This window comes from Cavia porcellus, unplaced genomic scaffold (assembly GCF_034190915.1).
Source record: "Cavia porcellus strain 051 isolate PalLab524CR breed Dunkin Hartley unplaced genomic scaffold, mCavPor4.1 scaffold_21, whole genome shotgun sequence".
Classification (NCBI taxonomy): domain Eukaryota; kingdom Metazoa; phylum Chordata; class Mammalia; order Rodentia; family Caviidae; genus Cavia; species Cavia porcellus.
The window spans coordinates 29,218,463-29,242,361 of NW_026947504.1; the positions used below are offsets into that span (position 1 = coordinate 29,218,463).

General features: G+C 41.7%; 1 protein-coding gene across 5 annotated transcripts in view; it reads left to right on the plus strand.

The window, feature by feature from the left end:
• Window positions 1–21,755, plus strand: part of Ift88 (intraflagellar transport 88) — a 134,733-nt gene extending 112,978 nt beyond the window's left edge. For 3 of the 5 annotated variants that reach the window (XR_010041716.1, XM_003477388.5, XM_013141186.3), the window contains 2 exons: window positions 13,010–13,120; window positions 13,365–13,660. Coding sequence is in view for 4 of the 5 variants with exons in the window: in XM_003477388.5 (XP_003477436.1) it covers window positions 13,010–13,120; window positions 13,365–13,486 (233 nt within the window). In the remaining variant the exon portion in view is untranslated. Of the gene's footprint in view, window positions 1–13,009; window positions 13,125–13,364; window positions 13,661–18,895 lie in introns of those variants that run through there. The other 2 variants (XM_013141185.3, XM_023560470.2) reach the window with 2 other exon arrangements.
• The last annotated feature ends 2,144 nt before the right edge of the window (window positions 21,756–23,899 follow it).

Below are 23,899 nucleotides of genomic sequence, written 5' to 3' on the forward strand. Positions count from 1 at the left end.
AAGCGTTGGTGGATGATGCCACCAATTTCACCAATTCCACCCACAGTTGCCCAGCATGAGTTTGTGCTTCCTCTTCCCCAGGGCCCAGCACAGGCACAGCAAGACTGGCCTGGCTCGAAAGGGGATGAGCCGGGCTGTGCCTGCTGTATCTGCACCACTGGGGGGAGAGTTCCCTGGGCCTGCCTATCCCCCACGTAGGGATGCCCAGTGTCAGTGATACAGCATACAGGAAAAGACGATGCCACAGGCCAGATTCCCAGGGTGTGACAGGCTTGAGTCACCCAGCTGTGGCCCCGGGGGTGATGCTGTCCCTTCAAGGATTAGCCTCACTTAGGTAGTGTACAAATTACAGACCCAGCCCCTGCAGCTAGCCCTGCACTGTGGGCCCTTCCAGGATGCTTTGTAAGGGGAGCTGTCCTCATTATCATTACATTACTTGAAAGGGAAAGTCCTTGGTTTAGAATTTCCTATCCACCCCAGCATTTTCAGTACTTTGTGTTTACAGAATTCACTTAAAATGAAGTGAACTTCTTTTAACTACTTGCAGTAAGAATGCATTGCTCTTTTAACAGCAGAGTTTGAGGGTTATGTTTTAGCAACTCAAAGTCGAACATCAGTCTATCCAGGAATAAAAAAAGCCACATCCAGAGTCAGTATCCAAAGGAGAACTACATGCTACAATTCCACGGTCTTGATCAACAACAGTGTTTATGCCCTCGTTGGGTAAACCAAGAATGGAAGGCCCTGTTCCTGTCTGTTGTGTTGGCTGCAGTTCAAAGGCTGGGAAGTCCTGGACACATCTGCTTAGTACGTATCTGTCCTCAGGATGCAGGCGTGGGTGCTTGCAGTGTGGCGTTTTCCACCTTGGCATGCTAGTGGCTTTCTGTGACTTGAGTACTGGTTATTAAGTCTTCATTTTAAATTTGCTTTCTGTTTTCTCTGTGTGATTTTTTTTAATGGCTTGCTGCATTTTTTAGTGTGATTTTTATATCTTAAGTGCAGACTTTTCCTATGAAAATGTCTCAGTTTTGTCTGAAAATAATTTTATGTTGAAAGTCAGGATACTATGACTCAGTGAATAGAAATTCACTTTACAGCCAACTTTTTGAGGCACGTGTCTTTTATAAAGTACATTGTAATAGGGATGAAGACACAGAGCCTCTGGGAAAGAGCAGGCACTCCAGGGAGGCACCTTCACCTAAACTCAGAGCCAATGAGGGAAACAGCAGACAACTGAACACCCTAGTGTCTGACCACCTTAACACTTGTGTGCGCTATGGAGGAAGCCTTTGCAGCAATCAATAGTAAAGACAGTTTTAATAGCACCCCATTGCCAGAGTATTCTCAGGATTAGAATCCTGAAGAAATCTACCAGGCATGGTGCCACACACCCACTAACCAGCTAGTCAGGAGGCTGAGGCAGGAGGATCACAAGTTCAAGGCTCCAATTTTTTAAAATATTTTTAACAGCATAAGGATGTGGCTCAGTGCTCTCTGGGCTCAATCCTAATACTGCAGAGACAGAAGAGGGGGGAGAGGAAAAAGGAAAGAAACCTGCCTGCCAGTCTGCTCTGCAGTGTCCTATTCTGACCCAGTGGGTCTCCAAGCCAGGGTTAGGCATACTTTCCCAGTAAAGGAGCATACAGGAGATAGGAGAGCACAGGGACCACCTTGTCCGCTGGGGAGGACCACCTTGTCCACAGGGGAGGACTGTGCCTTTCTGCCTTTATCTCATGAGAGCAGCCACAGGCAGTATATAAGTAAATCACATCTGAGTGTGTCACATCACTTTTGGACACTGAAATGTGAAAGTCATAAAATTTTCCTATGTCATTAAATACTCTTCTTTGCTGTTCTCCTGTTTAAAAAAGTGCAGATCGTTCTTGGCTTGCTGAGTGTACAGAAATGTGTGCACCAGGTTGGGCCCACAGACTGATTTGCCAATCCCTGTTGTAAGTCAAAGTCTGTACATATTCATGGCAATAAGAAGTGGAACCAAGGGTTATCCTTGTGATTAAAGCACTGGCCACGGCTGTGTGATCGGTGGGATTCTATGACAGCGAGGTCATGTTAAGGCTACCTGAACTGCTGGCAGCCTGGCCATACTCCATCCCAGCCTGGCCACACACCTCACATGGAGTATGTGTGGCGTGTCTTCAGCAACGCTCTGTGTCCCTGGCCTCTGCCTGTGCCCTGAGTCAGAGGTCACTGGGCTGGTCCACAGCCTGCTAATCAGCATCATGGACCCTCTGCCAACTCCACACATCCTAGGTGAGCTCCAGCAAGGCACTGGGTCCTCATCAGTTTCCTCATCAATAAATTGAGAGTGAAATTAGGACCTCCCAAAGGATCACTGAGGAGAGGAGAAGAGTCCACACAGGAAAAGCTCCTGAACTAGTTCCTACCCAGCACGCAATCAGGGGCAGTGTGGGTGCTCTGGAACTTAGCAACAGAGGCATACATGGCACAGCTGAAATCCTGGGCCACCCCAACACCCGTGTCAGGTCTCACCATGTTGTCACTGACCTTGAGTTGTTATTTTTGTTGCTTTTCCAAACACTCCAGCTCACATTACCCATACATGAAAGGCCATACCTCTGCCTTAAAGAGTTCGTGTTTTTTACTGAAAATACTAGATACAATATATAGAAATAACTTTGGTTATTGAACTTACTGATTTGGAAAGCTATTAGTGAAAACATTTGCAATATTCTTCATTTTACTTGATTTTTGAAGACCTAGATTCTAAACTACAAATTTAAAGTAGCACAGTGAGATTGATCAGTGTGTTTAATTCTGTGCCAAGGAGAGACACCAGGCATGGATTTGAGTTTACTGCAGGCTGTTTCCTTTCCTTTGTTCAGGTGGTCAGTGTTTTAGTTACTTTTACTGGTCTCTGAGACAAAATACCTGATCAAAGTTGGGAAAGGAAAGGTTTATTTCTTATAGTTCTTGGAGGTTTCAGTCCATATTCAGTTGGCACCAAGGCTGGATGGCATGCCGGGGCCACAGTTCATGGCAGCTCCAAACAGCCACTCAGAAACCGTCAAGAGAGACAGGCACGCCTTCTTCCTGCCATTACATTGTATGCTGGCTCCACCCCTATGTGGGTGTAGCACTGATACTATCAATCCAAGCTCTCTAGACAATGAACCAATCACAAATGCATAATGCAAAGGCATGAGGCCTGGGGGCCACCAACATAAACCATGACATTCCACCACTGCCTTCAGGACTCATGTATATCCTTTATACAAAAGACATTTAGTCCATCTCCAAGAGTTGCCAAAGTCCTAACAGTGTTAGCATTGCCAAAAATCCAAGTCCCAAGTCTCCTCCAAGATCTATGGCAAACTCCTAACTGTAACCCCCTGTACAAATGAAATAAGTTTAAACATTTCTGAAATGCACATTACCATTCCAAAAATTACAAACCGGAATATAAAACATTGGAAACAAAGCAAGTCCAACATCCAGCAGGGTGAACATTAAGTCCTAGAGTTTCATGCTCAGCATCTGAAGCAATCTGGTTGCAAGCTCCAAAAGGCTTGGGTGATTCCACCCCCATGGCACTTTCAGGAGTTTCAGCTCCCACAGCTTCTCTCTTAAACCCTCTCACTTTTTGCAGCTTTCCTTGGATGATCCATGTTCCTGGCTTTTCCAAACTTCTGGGGTCTCCATTGCACCTTCGGCATCTTTACATATTTCCCTCTCAGGGGCACACTGCTTGACCTCTGAGGCCCTTTGCAATCGAAATGGAAGCCATCTTGCCCTCAGAATTTGTACATTTTCCTTGCATCTAAAATTACCACGTGCATACTGCCAAGGTTTGCTGCCAGCTGGAGCAGTAGCCAGGCTTTTCTCTCTCTTGGCTGACAGGGTCAATTGCCTGGATCGCTGGGCTCTGTGAACTTGATCGTGAAGAAAAGCTTCTTTATGTTGCCACCATTCTGGAACCTCATGTGGCCTCCATCGCCATTCTAGAGCATGGTGCTCTACAGCTTTCTCCTCTAAGCAAATTCTTTCACTTTTGCAGTTTTGAGGCTGCAAAGGGTGGAAATCCACTGCTTCCTGGAATGCCCTGTGGCCATCTTTCTTATCTCTCTGTTCTCAGCAATCAAAGTCTCAGTTCTATCTGTACAATCCACACTTTACTGGAGTTTTTCTTCTGGCCAAACTCACAGCATGGTAAATTATCCTGCTGGGCTCTTTGCTCTTGATTTTCAATATAAAACTGGCTAAAAGCCCCCGTCAATAACTATGCCACAGCCTCAACATTCAACTGCCTTGAAATTTCCTTTGCCAGATTAGTCAGTCCATTGCCCTTATCTGAGCCTCAGGCAAGATCTTTGGGGATGAGCAAAATGCAGACAAACTTTCTGCTAAGACATAAAACACATCTTGGGGAGTCCAACAACCAATGCAGTCCTTCTTCCCAGCAGAAGCCTCCTAAGCCTGGTCTTCACCATCAGGCTTTCTATCAGCCTTCTGGTCTTCTGAGTTCTGACTAGAATCTCCTCCACAGAACAGCCTAAGCTGCTCCAGCTTTGTGCATCCAGTCAACATGTCCAAACCTTTCCAAACTCTGCCCACAAGCCATTTCCAAAGCCTCTCGAAAAACATGGTCAGGTATAGTCACAGCAGTTACCCACTCCTGGTACCAAATTCTGTCTTAGTTACTTTTACTGGTCACTGAGACAAAATACCTGATGCCCAAAGTTGGTAAAGTAAAGGTTTACTTCTTACAAGTTTTGGAGGTTTCAATCCATACTCAGTTGGCTCCAAGACAGGGTGGTATGACAAGGCTGCAGTTCATGGCAGCTGCAAACAGCAAGGTGGAAGCCTGCAAGAGAGAAAGACACGCCTTCTTCCTGCCATTATATTGTATGCTGGCTCCACCCTGTGTGGGTGTAGCACTGACACCATCAATCCAAGCTCTAAACAATGAACCAATCACAAATGCATAATGCAAAGGCATGAGTTCTGGGGGCCACCAACATAAACTGTGACAGTCAGTGTCTCTCGATCCATCCTTCATGTCCTTAGCACATAGTCATCTCTCAGTTAAGTATGTCCTTGATCCCAGGTAAAACCAAGAGCATGTGAATTAATCAAAATTAACAGTTTTTGATGATTAAGAAAATCTGAAACTCCTTTTGGATGTCAGAAGCAAGATACTAAAAGCACAAAACATTAAATCTAAAACTTTCATAGATAAAGATATATAATATATACATATCTGCACACAATCTGTGCAATAGATATTACATGTATCTGCAAAATACAAATGCACGTTTTGCATTTACCTGTGTATGCACATACACATTTTATCAATCAGTTCTTCTCTTTTTCCCTTTGTACCTTTTGGCCTCTTTTTCAGCAAATAAGCACTTGTCAGTCCCTGACTACAGTAAGTAAGTGTTCAGCAGATCCCAGTGCCCTTCCAGGCCCTGCTCCTATGTCCTCCGTATGCCAGGTGTCATTTTAAGCACTTCTGACAGGAAATACGGTAACAGTGTAGTGAATCAGCTGCCCCCTTCATCTTCCTGTCCACCAAGCCTCTCCGCAGTGTCCCCCGCTGTGGCAGTGGCTGTCAGGGTAGCTCTTCCAGTTCCAGTCTGTCCCTGTCAGCATTCTGCTGATAGCAGTATAATCAGATCAAATAAGACTCACAGCTGTGGCAGTGTAAGAAGGCGGCAAAATTCACCAAGTCAAACTCAGGCCCAGCTACCCTCCAAGTAAATGACGGGAGGACTGCAGAGGAGGCTGTCACTGTCTTAGATGGTGAGGTTGGGAGGGCTGAATCTCAGCAGGGACAGCATTAAAGGAAGATCAGCTGCCTCATGTAGAGTCAGGCTCATACAGTACTTAGAAGTAAATTAGACCGTAGATTGACACCAAAGATCTCAAAGATTCCATTCGTTTGCTTCTAGGTAAAAAAAACAACCCCTCCCCCACCAAAAAAAGGCTCCTCCTTCTCATGGAATGACAATAGGTCTTCCTGATTAGTTTCATTTCAGTAGATACTGAGTTAAATATCATCTTGGGGATGGAAGAAACCAAAAAAATAACTTTTAAAAAATTAAGGCACAGGCCAGGGGTTTAGCTCAGTGGGGTAAGTGCCAGCAGCCTAGAAGCCTGAGGTCATGAGTTTGATCCCCAGCACCAAAAAAAAAAAAAAGTGTTTAAAATTATGTCAGGAATTTGGCTCAGTGGCCTAAGCACTTGCCTGGCAAGCACAAGGTTGTGAGTTGAATCCCCTGTACCAGAAAAAAAAAAAAGTCCTGTAATTCTAGCACTCCAGCTAAGGCAGAAGAATCGCAAGTTTCAGCCCAGCCTCGCCTTAACATCTTTGCAATACCCTGTCTCAAGGTTAAAATAAGTAAAAGGACTACAGATGTAGCTTAGTGGGGAGGCCACAGGTCCAGCTCCCTGGGTGGGAACACTGACAGGCACCCGAGCATAGGAAAGGGAGGTGTTGACGAATTACTGATGAGAATTCCTGATGGTAACTAAGAAAAGCCAGTGGATTTTTCAGCAAAAATAGTGTTGCTAGCCCTAAAAAAGCAGTCTCAGCCCATAGTGAGAGACGTGATCATTCTCGGTGAGTGGGTTACAAGAAGGTCAGAGAGAGGCTATACATTGTCCTCTAACGCATGGTGGTAAAATGTGCAGCCGCATCAATAATTGAAGAAAGGTAAACTAACCTATAAATGAGAGCTCTCAAGGATAAAAAGGATAAGATGAACTGAGCATTCTTTGTAAACTGAATGCCCCCCACCCCCGTGTTAAGTAGTAGATCCTTCTGGGACGTTTCGTAACATTCATCAGTGTTATGAAACAATGTCCTTTACAGTGTCCATACCCTCTACTAGTCTCTTCTTTTAAAAAGACTCAGATTCAGACAAAGAAGTACTTACACACATACTAATCACATTATTTATGGTCAGAAACATTATGAATGAACCAAATATCCCACTGGAGATAATTCCAAGTGTAATTATGTCCCCCACAAGGCATCACCCTGGGTAGTTCCTGCAGGCCCCTGTCCTCTCTAGGGTGAGAGCCAGCATCAGGCATCCTGAGCGGATCATAAAGGAGATTACATTGCCACTGAGAGGCCCAAAACCTCAGAGCACTTAACATAACAACTTCCAGAGATGACAGACTGCCAAGGCACTCTCTTAGCCAGAGTGTGATGAGTCATGGTAATTGTGTGATGTGATTTCCTTTTTACTTTTCTCTTAAACAAAATAATGCTTATTGAAAAGCGTAAAGAAGTCAATAAAAGAAGAAAAATGTAAGAAATGCAGATATTTTTATTGGATCTTTAAAATGTGTTGTAGGTGTGACATCATGGAAATTTCTCATAATGCACATTTCAGGTAAAAGTCTCCCCCAGGCTATAAAGTCCCAACAGGGAGCAGCCAGCTGTGGAACTGTGTAAGCTGCTGAGCAGGGCACAGAGACACCTGTGGGACCTAAAACATCACAGATGGTGTTAGAAGATGCAAATAAGGAAATATGTACATTTTTCTTATTTTCATTATTCAAGTAAATGTATTATGCACTTCATTTTTAAAAGTCATTGAATTTTTTTTTCTTTTTTGCATTGATAATTGAACTCAAGACCTTGTGCTTGCCAGGCAGGCACTGTGCCACTGAGCTAAACCCTTGGCAGGTCATTGAACTTTAATCACGGACTCAAACTCTTTGCCCAGTCTTAGTTGGATTATTTTCTTGAGTTCTTTATATATTCTGGATGTCAATTCCTCAGACACAAACTGTTCATAAAGATTTTCTCCCATTCCATAGGTTGTTCATTGACTCTGGTGATTTATTTCCTTTGTTGCACAGAAGTTTGAAATTCTCTCATTTGTCTATTTTTGCTTTTGGTTGTACGTGTTTTTGATATCATAGCCAAGAAACAGTCCCTTAAACCAATGTCATGGTGGCCTTTTGCTACATTTTCTTCTAGGAGCTTCCCAGTTTTACATCGTACACACATGTCTTGCCCCCTTTTTGGGTTAGCTTTGGTGTATGAAGAGAAGGCCCAGCCTCTTTCTTTGGCACGTGGCCGTCTGACTTCTTAGCACTGTTGGTTAAAGAGGCGCTTCCCATTGTGTGACCTGGCATCCGTGCGAGATCATTGACCGCATACATCAGTGGGCTCTGTTTTGTCCCATTGGTCCTGCATCCTGGTCTTAATTCTAGCACCACAATTTGTACCTTTATGACAGGCTGTAAAACAGGAAGGGAACAGCTTCCAGCTTTATTTTTCTTTTTAAGATTGTTTTGACTCTTTCGATTCATATTCTGTGCTTTTTTAAGTGCTTTTGTGTGTGTGTGTGTATGTGTGTGTGGGTGTGCACACGCACTGGGAATGGAACCAGGTCTTTTGTACTGAGCTAAATAACCAGCCACCCAAATGTCTATCTACTACCTATTTATTTAGAGACAGGGTCTCACTGCCTAGGCTCTGTTTGGATTACAGGCACATGCCAGCATATCCAGCAGGATGGGTTTTTTCTATTTCTGAAAAAAATGCCATTAAAATTTTAAAGGTTAACTTTCTAGATTGCTTTGTATGGTACAGATAGTTTAACAATATAAAATTTTCCATCCCATGACACCAGATGCCTTTCCATTTATTTATGTGATACTTAGTTTCTTTCAGCAATATTTTATAGTTTTGATGTATATGTGTTTCACCTCCCTGGTTCCCTCTATTCCTGAATATTTTATTTTGCAGCCGAGGATGTAGATTCTCAGTGATTCAGTGCTTGCTAAGCATATGAAACACTTTGGTTTTGATATATTTATTTATTTATTTATTTTGGTTTTAGTAGTGGGAACTAAACCTAGGGCCTTCTCACTGAGTTACATTCCTTACCCAATTTTAATTTTCTCTCAGACAGAGTCTCACTAAATCATTAAGTTGCCCAGGCTGGCCTGAAACTTGTGACCCTCCTGCCTCAGCCACCTGGAGTACTGGGAATTCTGGGTGTGCGCACTACACCAGCTTCTCTGCATTTTTGCCAGGAGGTCTGCTGGTGATGACCAGCTTTTGTTTACGCAGTCAGAGGAGGTGGATACCAGCTCCGCAGCAGCAACACAACAGCGGGGCATTTGACTTCGTGCCACTCTTTTCTTCCCCTCCCAGTGGAAAGCCCCTAAGCTCCTGCCCACAGTGAGCCCTGCTGTCATCTGTCTGTGGTATTCCAGCCTGCAGAAGCCACAGGACTCTCTTGTTCTTAGCAGCTGCCAAGTGCCCAGAATATGCCGGTGCCTCACTGGGGCTCAGAGAGAGGTGAGACGTGAGCCAGTCGCTTGAGCAGTTCCCTCGAAAACCAGACGTTGACTGCAATTCTCTTCTCACGGGAGAAGCTATGACCTGACCTTCCTGTCTGATGCACTGTAAAAGAAAAGGCTTTCTTACCTGTTTCTTGGCTTCGAGCTTGCTTAAATATTCAGACTTCTGAAGCAGCCCCTGGAGTTCTCATAAGGCTTTTGGACCACATACTGTTGTTAAATCAGTGTCTCTAGGGGTGAAGTCTGTGTCTCCTCTTCTGCGATCTTCCTCACTGCATGCTGGTGTGTGCATCCGTGCTCAGTGTGGGAGCCAGCACTTCACACGTGCTGGATGCAGACTCTACCGCCAAGCTACACCCTGGGCCCCCTGACCAAAAAAACCTTAGGTCTTTTGATACACTACCAAATTGCTCTCAGAAAGCTTCTTTATTTCACTTGTTAACTTGCTGTTTCTCATTTTAGTGGGCAAAATTAAAATTTTGCATTTAGAAGCTTAGAATGATTTGAATGTTTAAATGAATATTTCATATATAAGAAAGAAGACATGTAACACCTTTGTTATAAGGATATTAAAAAATAAAAAGTAATGATGCCATCATAAAACATTAGAACCAGAAGAGACTGTTCCTGTTGCTCGCACCTATGTAATCCTTCCCTATATGTTAGTCAAAAATACCTGAGAGAAACTAATTTGAGAAAAGACTTACAGTGGCTCAGAGTTTCGAAAGTCTCAATCCAGCGTTGGCTCACGCCATCGCTTTCAGGCCTGAGGCAAGGCGGAAGCATCATGGCAGAGGCTGTGGCAGAAGAAAGCCGCTCACCTCAGGGGCAGCCCAGCAGCAGACAGGGAGCCAGAGAGAAAGAGGCTGAACACAGGACACAGTTCCCGAGAGCTTCCTGGGCTGTGGAACCCACTCCCATCAACTAGATCCTACCTCCGAAATTTCCATTATCTCCACATAATGCCATCAAATTATGAACCCATCAGTGGATAGTTCACTGATGGCTTGGAGCCCTCAGGGTCCAGTCGCCTTCCAGAGGTGAACAGTCCTGCACTGGGGCCACGCCAAGGGACACTTCCTATCTAAACCATAACACTTGCTTTTTCATACGTAATATTCCCTATGTACAACGACTTATTTAATTTTGCTTGTTTTTGAACTTTCAAATGAACGTATCATGCAGCAAGGGTGTTCTGCCTTGCTTTTTCCACTTCACATGTTTCTAAGGTTATAAGAGATAATTTATGGGCCATTGTGTTGTTTACTTTGGAAATTATCCTCATCAACTTTAGTACAGGCATTCTCTTTCTGGTATAGAAAGTTTCAAGATTCCTTCTTACTCTAAATTCTATGATTGTAAGAGTTTCCTCTTAGAAAGTATTAAAAGTTTCATTTGGAATTTTTAGTGTTAATTGAAACTTCAAAGAGATTTATTTCCAACTTTTTATTTTCTGGACCTGTTTATTGTGTAATGTTCCTCAAGGAAATAGCAATCTTGTGGCGAGATGAGAACATTAATTTCAAAAATGGTATCATCTTATTATTTCAGCATTAAACCCACTCCCCTTACAAATGCTTATTGATCCTTTTGTGACTGCCCACCTGTGGCATATTGCTCCATGAAAGTTGATTAAAAATGATAAAATAATAGCAATCACAGTATTCCCCCACCGTGTTTATAGTGACAGCTCTTTAAAACTGTACTATGAGGGGAGCTAAAGAGGTTGAAACTAATCAAAATGTTATGTTTATGTATGAATCTGCCAAAATGAAACCTATTAATCTGTATATAACCAAGGTACACTAATTAAAAAAAGACGTGGAGAAAACTGTACTGTAAGTTGGGCATGGTAGCACACATCCGTAATTCCAACTACTCTGGAGGCTCAGGCAGAAGGGTCACAGACTCAAGGCCAACCTGGGCAACGCAGCAAGACTCTGTGCCCTCCCACACCCAAAAACTCACGTTTCTCCTGAGCAGCCAGCCTTCTTTAAGAAGTCAGTTTCCTTCCTTAAAGGTTCATTCTTGCCACAGGATTTGAATCCTTCAGGCTGAAATCAGACATTAAGACAACAGAAGGATTTGGGGTAACTGAGGGAGCTCTCAGGGTTTTTTTGCTAACGTGAAAAATAAAGCAAAAGAAGCACTGCCTAGGTCAGTGTCTTTCAAGCTTTGTTGACCTGAGCTCAATCAGGTACATGTACATTTCCGGGCAGAAAAAATAGCCTTTATTCTAATTTTTTAAAAAAGGGGGAACAGAATAAATATAGAAACTCGCTGAATTAAGGGATTTTGTTTTCCAATAATACCAATCAGAGAGGAAAGAAATGTAGTATTTTGATTAAGAAGTTAGAGAAAACCTAGTTTGAGTCAACTGGCCAATCTCAGCATGTGGAGCTGTTAGGTCTGGGTAATACAGCACTTGCCTCACTTGGGAAAGGCCCTGGCATCAATCCAGCACAACAAAAACAAGTAAGACCATCTTGCTTTAATTTATTCCCAGAAACTATCAATAAATTAAAATATGAACTATACATACAATAAATGAGCTGGTGAGCTGGTGAACCGCTTTCATTAAAAGTAAAGTTTACAAAGTAGAAAAAATGCCATCATTGGACTGAGGATATAGCATAGTAATATGATCCATGCTTTCCATGCATGAGATCCTGAGTTTGATCCTCATACTGAAAAAAAAAAAAAAAGTGGGAATATAAAAAGGAAGAAATAAAAGCGAAGGATAGAGTCATTCAGTTAGAATACATAAAGATACAGCTTAGTTCAGTTCTGTGTGAAAACCTTCAGTAATATAGATGATAGTCTTTTCCCCAAAAAAATGAATGACAGCTATAATTCTTTTTTTCCTAATACTGAGCTATAATCTCTCCCACTATGAGGGGAACGTAGTCAGCTTCTGTGTGACATTCTTCAAATATGTGAAGGCTGTGATTGTGTGCTCTGGTTTCCTGCCACCCAGACTCAGCGTGTCCAGCTGGATGTCGTCTTGCACAAGCTGCAATTCCAGGGCCGTGGGGCAGCCTGAGGGGACCACAGCCCAGCTCTTAGCCACCTCACACGTCCCGCTGCGCTCTTCACACTGCTGTTTCTTTGCCCAGCTGCGTCAGTCAGGGTGACTTCTCAGCTTCTCACAAGTTCTTCTGTACAGTTGAAATCTATGACTAAGTACTTCTATTTTTCTTATGTTCTGAAAATTTAAAACAAAATTTCACAATCAAAGAGCAAGAAAATAGCAGTAGTTATTACTCTGTATGTCATTATCTTCAAAGTAGTTCCACAGCATACAAGACCTAACCCAAGGACTGTTATAAATCTTACAAATTCTCATGTATGTAGTCTTAAGAATTGTTTCTATATAATACAGCTTTCCTACAAGTGCTTTCTTTTAAACAATGATCACCTTCCTGAGAAGCTGGCTTCCAAATGAAGCGGTCTGCCTGTTTCTTGGCAGACAAGGGTGCCTTAAAGATGCGTAAAGTAGGGGCTGGGGATTTAGCTCAGCGGCATAAGCGCCTGCCTTGCAAGCAGGCAGTCGTGAGTTCGATCCCTGGTACCGGTAAAAACGAAAAAGACAAAAAAAAAAAAAAAAAAAAAAAAAAAAAAAAAAAAAAGATGCGTAAAGTAGAGCTGTGTTTTCTCGGCATGTTAAACAAATGGACGTTCACTTTTGTGTTTGCAGATAGCGGCCAGACCGGTGGTGCCGGCAGTAAAGGTGAACGACTAAGTGTCAAGCTCAGAGCTCTGCCTGGGACAAATGAACCTTACGAAAGCAGCAGTAACAGAGAAATAGGCAAGTGCCGGTGCGCCCCCACCCCCACCCCGGCGTCCCCACAGGTGCACCCGGCCAGCTGGAGACGGGTGAGGTGCCAGCGCATAACCAGGGTCGTTAAACATTTGATACACACAGACAAAGCTTGAAATCACGGGGGTCAGCGTGTCTGTTCTGAGTTCACTTTCCACTAGGAGACTAACTAGCTTCTGTTTCTTTTGTTTTTCTCTATTGCTCTACTGTTGCAACCAATTTTGAAACCTAGATGCATCCTACGTGGATCCACTTGGCCCTCAGATAGAAAGACCAAAAACTGCAGCCAAAAAGAGAACTGATGAGGACGACTTTGCCGATGAGGAGTTGGGAGATGACTTGCTTCCAGAGTAATTCACACTTTATTATGTTCTTTTTAAAGAAGTTGCCTTATAAGGAAATACTGATGATAAACTTTGCATTAAATATCCAGACTTTAATTCTGTACACTGTTAAAACTCTATGAGTATTCTGTTCTATGAGTATGGCTTTATATTATTTTTATGGAATAAAAAATTGTGAAGCCAATGCTTTATTTTTTATTTTAAAGAGAAAAAAAGACAAACAATGAAACCAAGTTTCAAAATAGGTTAGTAGTACAGTTATAATAGTTGATACATTATGTATTGTTGTCTTAAGGCAGTATTCAGAGTACAGGATATAGGCAGGAAACCTTGTCTAAACAATAGTAGTAAAAAATATTCTTTTCAAGGAACAAATAGAAGCTAACTCTATAATTAACTCAACTATTTTGTGTGTGTATGTGTGTGTGTGTGTGTGTATATATATATATATATATATATATATGTATGTATGTATATTTTCCCCCTTTCTTCCTTTCACCCTCACAGTTTATCTTTTCTTTTGAAGTTTCTTTCCAGTTCATAATATGTATTGTACATTTCGGATCCTATTTAGTATCTTACACTAGTGAGATAATACAATTTTTACACATACATGTCTGATTAATTTCACTTATGTGTATGGTCTCAAATTGCATCCATTTACCTATGAAAGTCTCCAGTTTATCCTTCTTTATGGCTAAGTAGTGTTCCATTATGTTAAAAGACCACATCTTCTTTATCCATTCCTCATTCATTGGACATTTAGGTTGTTTCCAAGATTTACCTATTACAAATTGTGGTGCTGTAAACATGGGTACACATATATCACTGTGGTATGATGTTTTTAATTCTTCTGGGAAAATACCCAGAAGGGGAATACTTGGGTCAAATTGGACCTCTAATCCTAGTTTTTTGAGGAATCTCTACACTGATTTCCATAGTGGCTGCACCAGTCTATACTCCCAACAGTGGAAAAGGGTTCCTTTTTCCCTACAGCCCTTCAGCATTTGTGATGGGTTGATTTTTTGATGATAGCCATTCTTTCTGGGATGAGATAAAATCTCGGTGTTGCTTTAATTTGCATTTCTTAAGTAACTAATGATGTTGAATTTTTTTCATGTATTTATATTTCTTCATCTAAGAAGTGCATATTCAACTCACATGCCCATTTTTGGATTGGGCCTTTGAATTTGGGGGTCTGAATTTGGGGGGTCTGATTCCTTTTTTTTTTTTTTTTTTTTTGTCTTTTTCCTTTTTCCTTTTTACTGGTCCTGGGGATCAAACCCACGACTGCCTGCTTGCACTTATGCCACTGGGCTAAATCCCCAGCCTGGGGGGCTGATTCTTAATGCTTTAAACCAGTGACTTTCTTACCTTTTTGGTAACACTGGCCCACAGGAAGACATAAATTTTGTGGAACAATCTAGTATTTATGCATATATATATGTGTTAGAGTTTATAAGTCTTTGAAAGTTTTGTCTCATGGGAGGACAATATTATTAAAGCGATTACAATTTGAAGATAACTTAAAGTATGAGAGCAAACACCAAATAATAAACCTGAACTCTTTCCTGTGGTTCCTCTCTACCTTCAGCCCAGTAGTGTGCTCCAGTAGCACAGAGCAGTGACCATTCTAGGAGCGTTTGTTGTCACTGTCTTAGCGTGTGAAGTGGAGGACATGATTGCTTGCATTTTTCTTTAGCAGTGTTTTTGGCTTGCCTAGTCTGTCCAGAAGAATGACAGAGATAGGGCTTACCTTTAACACTACACTGGAAAGGAAAGGTTCCCTCCACCTTTCTTTTTCCTTGCTTGCTTTTTGAAATGAGATTGTGTCATGTTGCCCAAACTGGTCTTAAATTTCTGGGCTCAAGTGATCCTCCCACCTCAGCCTCCTGAGTAGTTGAAACTAGATAAATACTCCTGCCCTGTCCCTCTATCTTTACCTTCCATTGTCTCTTCTGGGTGCATGCTGTTAGATACAGCAGAAAGAAAAGCAAAATTAAACCACATCCTTGATCCCTAAATGAATTAAGGTGTAATGGAGGAGATATCAGTTGTTATGACTCTGTGTGGATGTCCCCCCAAAGCCTCCTGCCTTCATGGGTGAGGCTTTTTAGAGGTGACTGGATGGAGACTGATTGGTGTGCATAGTTCTAGGAGTAGGTAACGGGAAGGCTTTCCCTGCTGTGAGTGCTGCCTGCCCTCCAGAAGGAGCTGCTGAAGTCACTCGCTGCTCCCTGCTCGCTGTCTCACTCTGCTCCTTGCTGCTTGCCGTGAGCTGTTTCCTCTGCCCTCCCACCCCACCTTGGAACCAGTCAGCATGAGCTGAAATTTCTAAAACTATGACCCAATTAAACCTTTCTTCCCTTTTTTTTTTTTTTTTTTTTTTTTTGTTTCAGCAATGAGAAAAGTAACAAAGTTAAATACTTTAAACATCTAGTATGTGCAGAGAACTACTCGTGATTCTGAAGATACAGGGAATAGGACAGATCAAGACACTGCCTTCAGGCAGCTTAAAAACTGGTCTAAATAGGCTGTATCTTATTGGATTTTATTATGTACGATAGTATAAGCAAAAACCTTTTAAAGACAAGGAGATTATACAGAAACCATTGTTCATTTGCTGTTAGTCGATTCTAAATACTCTGTAATGCTGTTATTCTCTTGAATGGTTTTACATTGTTTTGATATACTTAATGCTACAGTATACGAAGTTGTACTAAAGGATTTCAAAGAAAGAGACAATATGGTAACTACTTTTAGGTCAGGGTTATCTGGTGGTGAAACACTATTCTGCTTAAATGGTTATGTTTTGATCTGCACTGTTTTGTTGTTATGCCCTCTTTTATCTCAATCTCCACTCCATTATTTACTTTTTTATCTTTATCCTTTTAATTAAAGGAAAAAAATAGCAGGATATATTATAGTAATCCACTTTGACTTTTCATTACCTTGATTTAAAGCCCTGTATTACTCTCACCATCTGGTTTTTAACTGATGTTCCCCTATTCTGTTTTGATGGATAGTATCAGGTTCGAAAGTTTAGGCATCAGCTGTGAAGATAATGAGATTCATTATGACGCCCATTCTTGTTGACTTTTGTCTACTTTTGAAGACCTACAATGTCTCCAATGTTTTGGTCTTGTCGGTTTTATTCTTTACTGTTTTGTTCAATTGTATTATAACTAACGATATAGGCAATTCTATTAGAGATAGCGGGAGGCATTATGGTAACCATTGTTGATCACCTTGTATTATGTTTTTACATTATCTATTATGTCCACCCTTTTGACTTGACCGATTCTGTTCTGTTATGGCACATTTGGTCTTACTCTCTTCCAAAAAAGTAATAAGAACCGTGGGAGCAATGAAACCCAAAATGTGTAATAGTCATGGTACAAAAGAGAGGAAAAGAAAGTGCTCCAAACTATATAACTGCATGTATATTTAAGTGTATAAGATAGAAAATGATATCACAGAGTTTTACTGGATCAATGAACAGAACTGTTTGCAGTATCATTGATGGAATGTCCACTTTACAAGCTTTAATTTTGTGACTTGAACAATTATTTCTAAGATGACAATATGTAATCCATTAACTAGTGATTTCCTACTGTTCATTTTTTTTCTGTAAATCTGTATAACTTGTACCCTTTCCCTGCTTTTTTTTTCTTTTCTCCTTAAATAAAATTAAAAAAAAAAAAAAAGAAAAAGAAAAAAAAAATCTGGTGGAAAAGACTCTAAAAACATTTAAGGAATTTTAAATATTAAGTACAGTTGAGAAAATAAAGTGGAGTGATGTCATAGGGAGTCATTTTGGTGGAAAAAGGGCTCCAAGAGTGACATTGTATTCACCCTAGAGTGATAAGTATTCTAGGCAGAAGAAACAGCAGGTGCCAACACCCTGAAAAGAAAAATTCTGGATGCGTTAGTGATTGAGTTAGGGCTTGGGGATTACCAGTGTCAGTGGTGAACTGTATACCTACAGGGAGGTGAAAGGCGATGAGAGCCAAAAGGTAGACAGGGGCCAGATGGTGGACAACTTTATAAAAAGAGTTTGCCTCACACTCAGGCTACAGCGGAGCCCTTTGAAGGTGTTCTGTAAGGATGCGAGTGATTCGCTGTCCCTTAACCGTTAGAGCCAGCACTCACACTGGTGCCATGAAAATGAATTGAGGAGGGTGGGTGGGGGCAACGGAAGAATTAAAAGTACTAGCCACAGCCTGAGTAAGAAATGAAGGAGACTGAGATCAGAAGTTGTGGAAAGTGGTCAGATTGAGCGTATAATCAGAGGCAGAGCTGAAAAACCTTCATGCATTGTAAGGGAAAAAGGAAGTAATGATGCCAAAGTTTGTCTGAGGCCATGAGTATAAACTTAGGAGTGTATATTGGGGGAGAAATCGGTGATCTAACCATGTTAAATTCAAGATATCTCTTAATAAACTTTCAATTGGAGATGCAAATACACCATTAGGTTTATGAATCTGGAAGTCAGAGTGGTGGGGATGAGAGACAGACTTGAGATCACCAATATACAGATGGTATTTAGCACCGTGGAACCCCGAGCTCTAAGAATGAGGACAGAGTGAAGAGCTCTGTAAACAGCGAGGCCTGGAGTGCATTTAAGAGTTTGGGAGGAAAAGAACAGCCAAGCAAGACCCTGAGAAAACCAAATGATGGTTTTCATTTCAAAACCAAATGAGAAAAACAAATGATGCAGGGGTTTCAAAGCAGTAGAACTTCAGTTACAGGGATGCAATAGCTCATGGCAGTAGCATTGCTCCCCTGTAACTAAAGTTTTTTAAAAATTGGGTAAGGCATGTAGTTCAGTGGTGGAGCACTTGTCTACCAAGCAGAAGGTTCTGGGGTCCCTCCCCACACCACAGGAAAAGAAAAAGTATAGCAGAAATGTTCAGTGGCGCTGAAGAGGTGTGGATGCAGTAACACTAAAATTCAAGAGAGGAAGGCTCTAGATGATCTGATGATTCTGATTATTTTCATCTCAGATGTTTCCCATTTCTGAAGTCGAGCTGACACGTGGGCTCAGCCTAGGAAAAGGGGATCTACTGGAAGACAAACTAACAGAGTTTTGGGTGGTCAGATGGAGTGGTATGACATGTTGGAAGCATAGAGAATTCCCAAATTTACCACTGGTTTTCTACCACAAAGCATTTTCTGGAGTGGTGCTCCAGCAGGGGTGACGCTGAAGGCTAGAAAACAGGGGTAAAGGCCCTTGGGGAGTTGCTAAATCTCCTACCATCTGACAGTCCTTTGGGAGAAAAAGTGCTGCCGGAGGGGAGAATTTTGAACTGATACACAATTACTTTATCCACGAAGGCACGAGACATTTTATAAATCTGTGTGGAGAGTCTAAATTAAAAACTCAGGTATCAGTTGACTCACTTTCCCTCTTTTACAGCTGAAGAGACAAATCTGCCTGGCTCAGTAGAAAACCTAGAAAGAAGACATGGACCACAGCACTGACTTTAAAACTGCAAGCCACCTCAAGCCCTGATTGGATTGGGAAAACTAGTTCTCAATTCTCTCTGCACTGCAGAGGAAAAACTGAATTTATCTGATCGTATAACTTGTAATCCATGTAGTTTAAGTGAAACAGAGTCTAGCATACAATAAATTGCTGGACATGTAAGGAGGAAAGGAGATGTGATAAGTGACAAAGATAAAACCCAAACAGAGAGGCCTAAGGTAACCCAAATAATGGATGTAACAAAAAATCTTTAAGATAACTATGACTGGTATGGTAAGTAAATAGATAAATACTGACAAAATGGATGATGACATGAGAAAAGAGTATTAGAATCTGAAAAAGAGCTGAAAAATACAATACTGACAATAACTTACTGATGGATTGAACAGTGGACCAGGCACAGAAGTCACAACAGTCATGGAAAGTGTATAAACTGAAGCACAAAGAGCAATGAGAATGGAGAAATAAATCAAATGACAGGAGACGTGGGACATGGTCAGGAGTTTGAGTGAGTATGACAGAAATCCCAGTAGGACAGGAAGTAGAGATAGGACGGAAATAAATTTTGAAGAAACAGTGTCTTAAAGTTTCCCGAACTAATGACAGATACCGTCCTAGTTGTTTCAAGTGAAGAGAGGTTTATCTTGGCTCACAGTTTCAGTCCATGGTCCACTGACCCCAAGGCAGAAATGACATGGTGAAAGGGCATGATGGAGAAAACCTGTTCCCCATGGTGCAGGATTAAAGAGAAAAAGGAGAAACTGGGAAGGGACTGTCCCTTCCAGGTCATGCCCTCAGTGGCCCACTTCTCCCAAACATGCCTCGTCACCAGCATATTCAGCTGTGAACTTGCCCGTGGAGTGATCCAGTGTGAGCACAGCATCCCATGACCCAGTCACCTTCCAAACCCCCAGCTTTCAACATATGAGACTTGGGGGACACATAAAATTCTGTCCCTGGCTCCCAAAAAACTCATGTTTGTCGCTTTATACAAAATTCATTTAGCCCATCTGTAAGTTACCAATGTTTTAACAGTTCTGGCATTGTGGAAAAGTCCAAAATTCCTGAGACTCAAGACAAACTCTTAATGTGAGCCCCTGTAAAAATAAAAAAATATTTCCAAAATACAGTGGCACAGCATAAACATTTCCATTCAAAAGGGAGAAATAGGATCCAAATATGATCCAAAAGGGAGAAATAGGATCCAAATTCCAGAGGGAGAAATAGAATGGGGCCAAAGTAAGGCTGAAACCCAGAAGGACAAACATTAAATTCTATACACACATCCAGCACATGGGGCAAGCTGTGGGAAAAGGTGAGCTTCAGAGCGCCTGGGTGTTCTGCCTCCTGCCTGTGGTTTCTCTCAGCAGACGTGCCAAATTTCTGGTGTCTACAAATCCCTGGAGTCTCCACTGTACTTTCAACTTTATGCTCACAGATTCACCCTCTCAGGTATTCCTCTAAAATATTACTGGAAACCTCCGTAACCTCATAAGTCTCGCCTTCTACATGCCTGAAAAACCAGCACCACACGGAGGATGCCAAGTTTACCCAGACTGAGGGATAGCCAGGTCCCTTGTTTCATGGCTGCAGAGGCCTCTGAATGCCTGGATGGTTGACATTGGTGGCACACATCCCTAGATGGGAATTCTCAAGCAGCAGCTCTTCACAAGTGGAAACTAAAGTTTTGCACCCTTGATTCTGCAAAGATTAGGATATTGCTGACTCCTGAAATGTTCCAGCCAACTTTTCTTTCCTTTTTTTTTTTGGTCTTTTTTATCGGTACCGGGGATCAAACTCAGGACTGCCTGCTTGCAAGGCAGGCACTTATGCTGCTCAGCTAAACCCCCAGCCCCAGCTAAACCCCCAGCCCCCAGCCAACTTTTCTATTGCCAGAACTAAAGTACTTGAGGAGAGCAGCCATGTTCTCCTTTATCCTAATTTTGCAGGCACTTCCTTTCTGGTGAAATTAAAAATTTGTAAATCAGCCATCTCTGTTTTTTATGTGCTTGCTTTGGCAGCACATATACATCTCTGTTTTTTACTCCTAAAAACAGCAAGCAGTACCCATACCATAGTTTGAAGGTTGAACTGCCTTAAAATTTCCTCTACCAGATTAACCCATAACCCTTAACCTTAGTTTCCCCAAAAGCCTCAGGACGTGGGCAAAATGTATACAAATTACAGTGTAATCACATAGCCTCTAGTCCAGCTGCCAATGCAGTCCTCATTCCCAACAGAAACCTCTTGAGCCTGCCCTTTACTGTCCGCATTCCCATCCAGCTATGAACTCATCAGTGAATTTACAAATATAATGCCCTTGTGACCCAACCACCATCAAAAATTCCACCTCTGAAGATATGAGATTTTGGAGAAAATTCTAAATCTAACCCATAGCAAATATCAACCCATAGATTCAAGAAGCTCCCCAAACAGCAACAAGGGTAGATATAAATAAAACTGTACCACAGATGTGTTTAAGCTATTAAAAACCAAAGACAAAGAAATTGTTTAGGATAGAAAGAACACATTATTTTCAGAAGAAAAACAAGACTAACAGCTGACTTCAGTAGAAACTATGGAACCAAAAGACAATAGAATAACATCTTTAAAGTGCTAAAAGGCAGAAACCTGCCAACCTAGAATTCTATCTCAGTAAATATACCCTTTAAACTTTAAAGACTTTTGGATAAACAATATTTGAGAAAATTAATTACAAGCAGACTGGCTCTACAGGAAACACTAAGGTGAAAGGGAAGTGATTGTAGAAGGAAACATGAAATGGCAGAAAGGATGAAAAGCACCAGAAGGTTACAACTAAGATGTGCAAGAATACTGACCATTTTAAAAATGACAATAATAATGCCTTGTGGATTTTTTTGTTTTTATATAGAAATAAAACATAAGATAATACTTAAAAAATTGGGATTTGGTGTTAAACTTCCATAACATTCTTGTATCACTTAATAGTGCCAGGCTGTAATAAATCATAGATGTTAAAGTCTCTAGGTTCCCCACACACGCTGAGAACAAAAAATGTAAGCTAATAGTTCATAATAGCTCCTTGTCACTATTATGAAATGCCTGAGGCAATTAACTTCTAAAGGGAAAGGTTTATTTTGGTTCATGATTCTGGAGGTACCAGTGCAAGATCAAGTTGTCCCATTGCTTTGGGCTCCTGGCAAAGGCAGAACATCATGGCAGAAGCATGAGGTGGAAAAAACCATTCATCTTATGATCCAGGAAACAAAATTTGAGATGGGAAGGGGTCAGAATCCCACAAACCAACAATCCCTTCAAAGGTATTAGTTTAGCTATAAAACAGCCTCCAGAGCCTCATGATTTGGAAGGCGATTGGATTATGGGGCATTATAGTTGACCTACTGTAAGGAGGTGAGGTCTGATTAGAGAGGCAGGTCACAGGGCATGTGATCTGGAAGGGCAGAACTTCCTTTCCAGCTCTTCCCTTGCCTCTGCTTCCCCGCTTGCCACAATGTGAGCAGCTTTCCTCCTCCAAGTCCTTGCACCCTGGCTTTCTGGCTAGGTGTCAACTATAGACTAAAAACATGAGGCCAAAGTACCCCCTCCTTTAAATTGTGGGTGGCATTTATTTTCTCACAGCAACAGGAAAGTAAGGCAAACAGCATGCTTCCAATAACCTAAAGACCTTTCGTCAGGCCACGCCACCTAAATGTCCACAGCATTTCCAGTAGCACCCTCCTGGAAACCAAGCCTTAACACATGGACACGCATCCCAATAACAGCACAGTTCAGCTAACAAACATGGGAAGACTGCAGTGAGAATATCACCATCTTGAGATCACCACAACAGAATCTGATAAGGCAAAAACCAATAGAAGCTAAAGCAAGTGGAGAAAGATTTTATGTTGAGTAAATATGATAAAAGATACTACCTTAACCAATGACCAAAATAGACATTACCAATAATGGGACAGATTGAAACCAAGTGCTTCCTGATGTGGAGTACTCAGAGGGCACCAATTAATACGCCTGACCCAGTTAGTTAAGAACCTAGTTAATATCCTGCCAAAAAACGTAACTCAACCCTAATCATAAAGAAGCATCCCAGATTGAGGAGCGTTCTACAATATAACTGGCTCAATCATGTAAAAAATTTTTTGCAGACAATAAACCTTTTTATTTTAAACCATAAATACTGAGCAGGTTGCCATGACTATATATGTTTCAATAAAATCATATAAAACCTAGGTATAAAAGCACCAGTGATCATTGCTCTAGAAAAGCTGCATTAAAAATTTAAGAATACACAGTAGAAACATCATAGTATAGAACTAAAGTCTTAAAGCAGGTACGTGAAATATTGAGTCACACTTCCAATATTAAAGTAGTATTTTACTTCCAATATTAAAGTAGTATTTTACTTGATGAAAAAGAAAAATATCACTAGGATGCGCGCTTCTGGGTTCGGAACCTATGAGCCAGCGGAGACGTCAGCAGCGGGAATTGAGACAGGGATGCAAGAATGATTTAACATTAGAGACTTCCGGAAGAACATGGCAGACAAATAACAGCAGCCACGAGGCCCTCTGAGATTACCAGCTTAGAATCCAGGAGTGGTGCCGGGTGAGGAGTCCTAATTGAGGGGAATGTACCCTGCCAACCCAGGAACAAACTAAGCTGAGAGAAACCAACTGGAAATGCAATCCTGATGCTATAACAGAAACAGATAAAATCTCAGCATGGAAGCTGGATCCCGTGCCATTGGAAGCCGCGATTTGAATTTCCTGCTGCCACTGCTGCGTCCCAATCCGCATGGCAGGGAGAGAGACGTGTGTAAGCTCTGAGAGCGGGAATCTGCAAATGAAATGGCATTGAGAGTGGGACTGGCAGGGAGCCCTGCATCGAGCTGCAATGAGTGAGAAAAATGGGGACCCTTTAATAGACTAGGAGGCT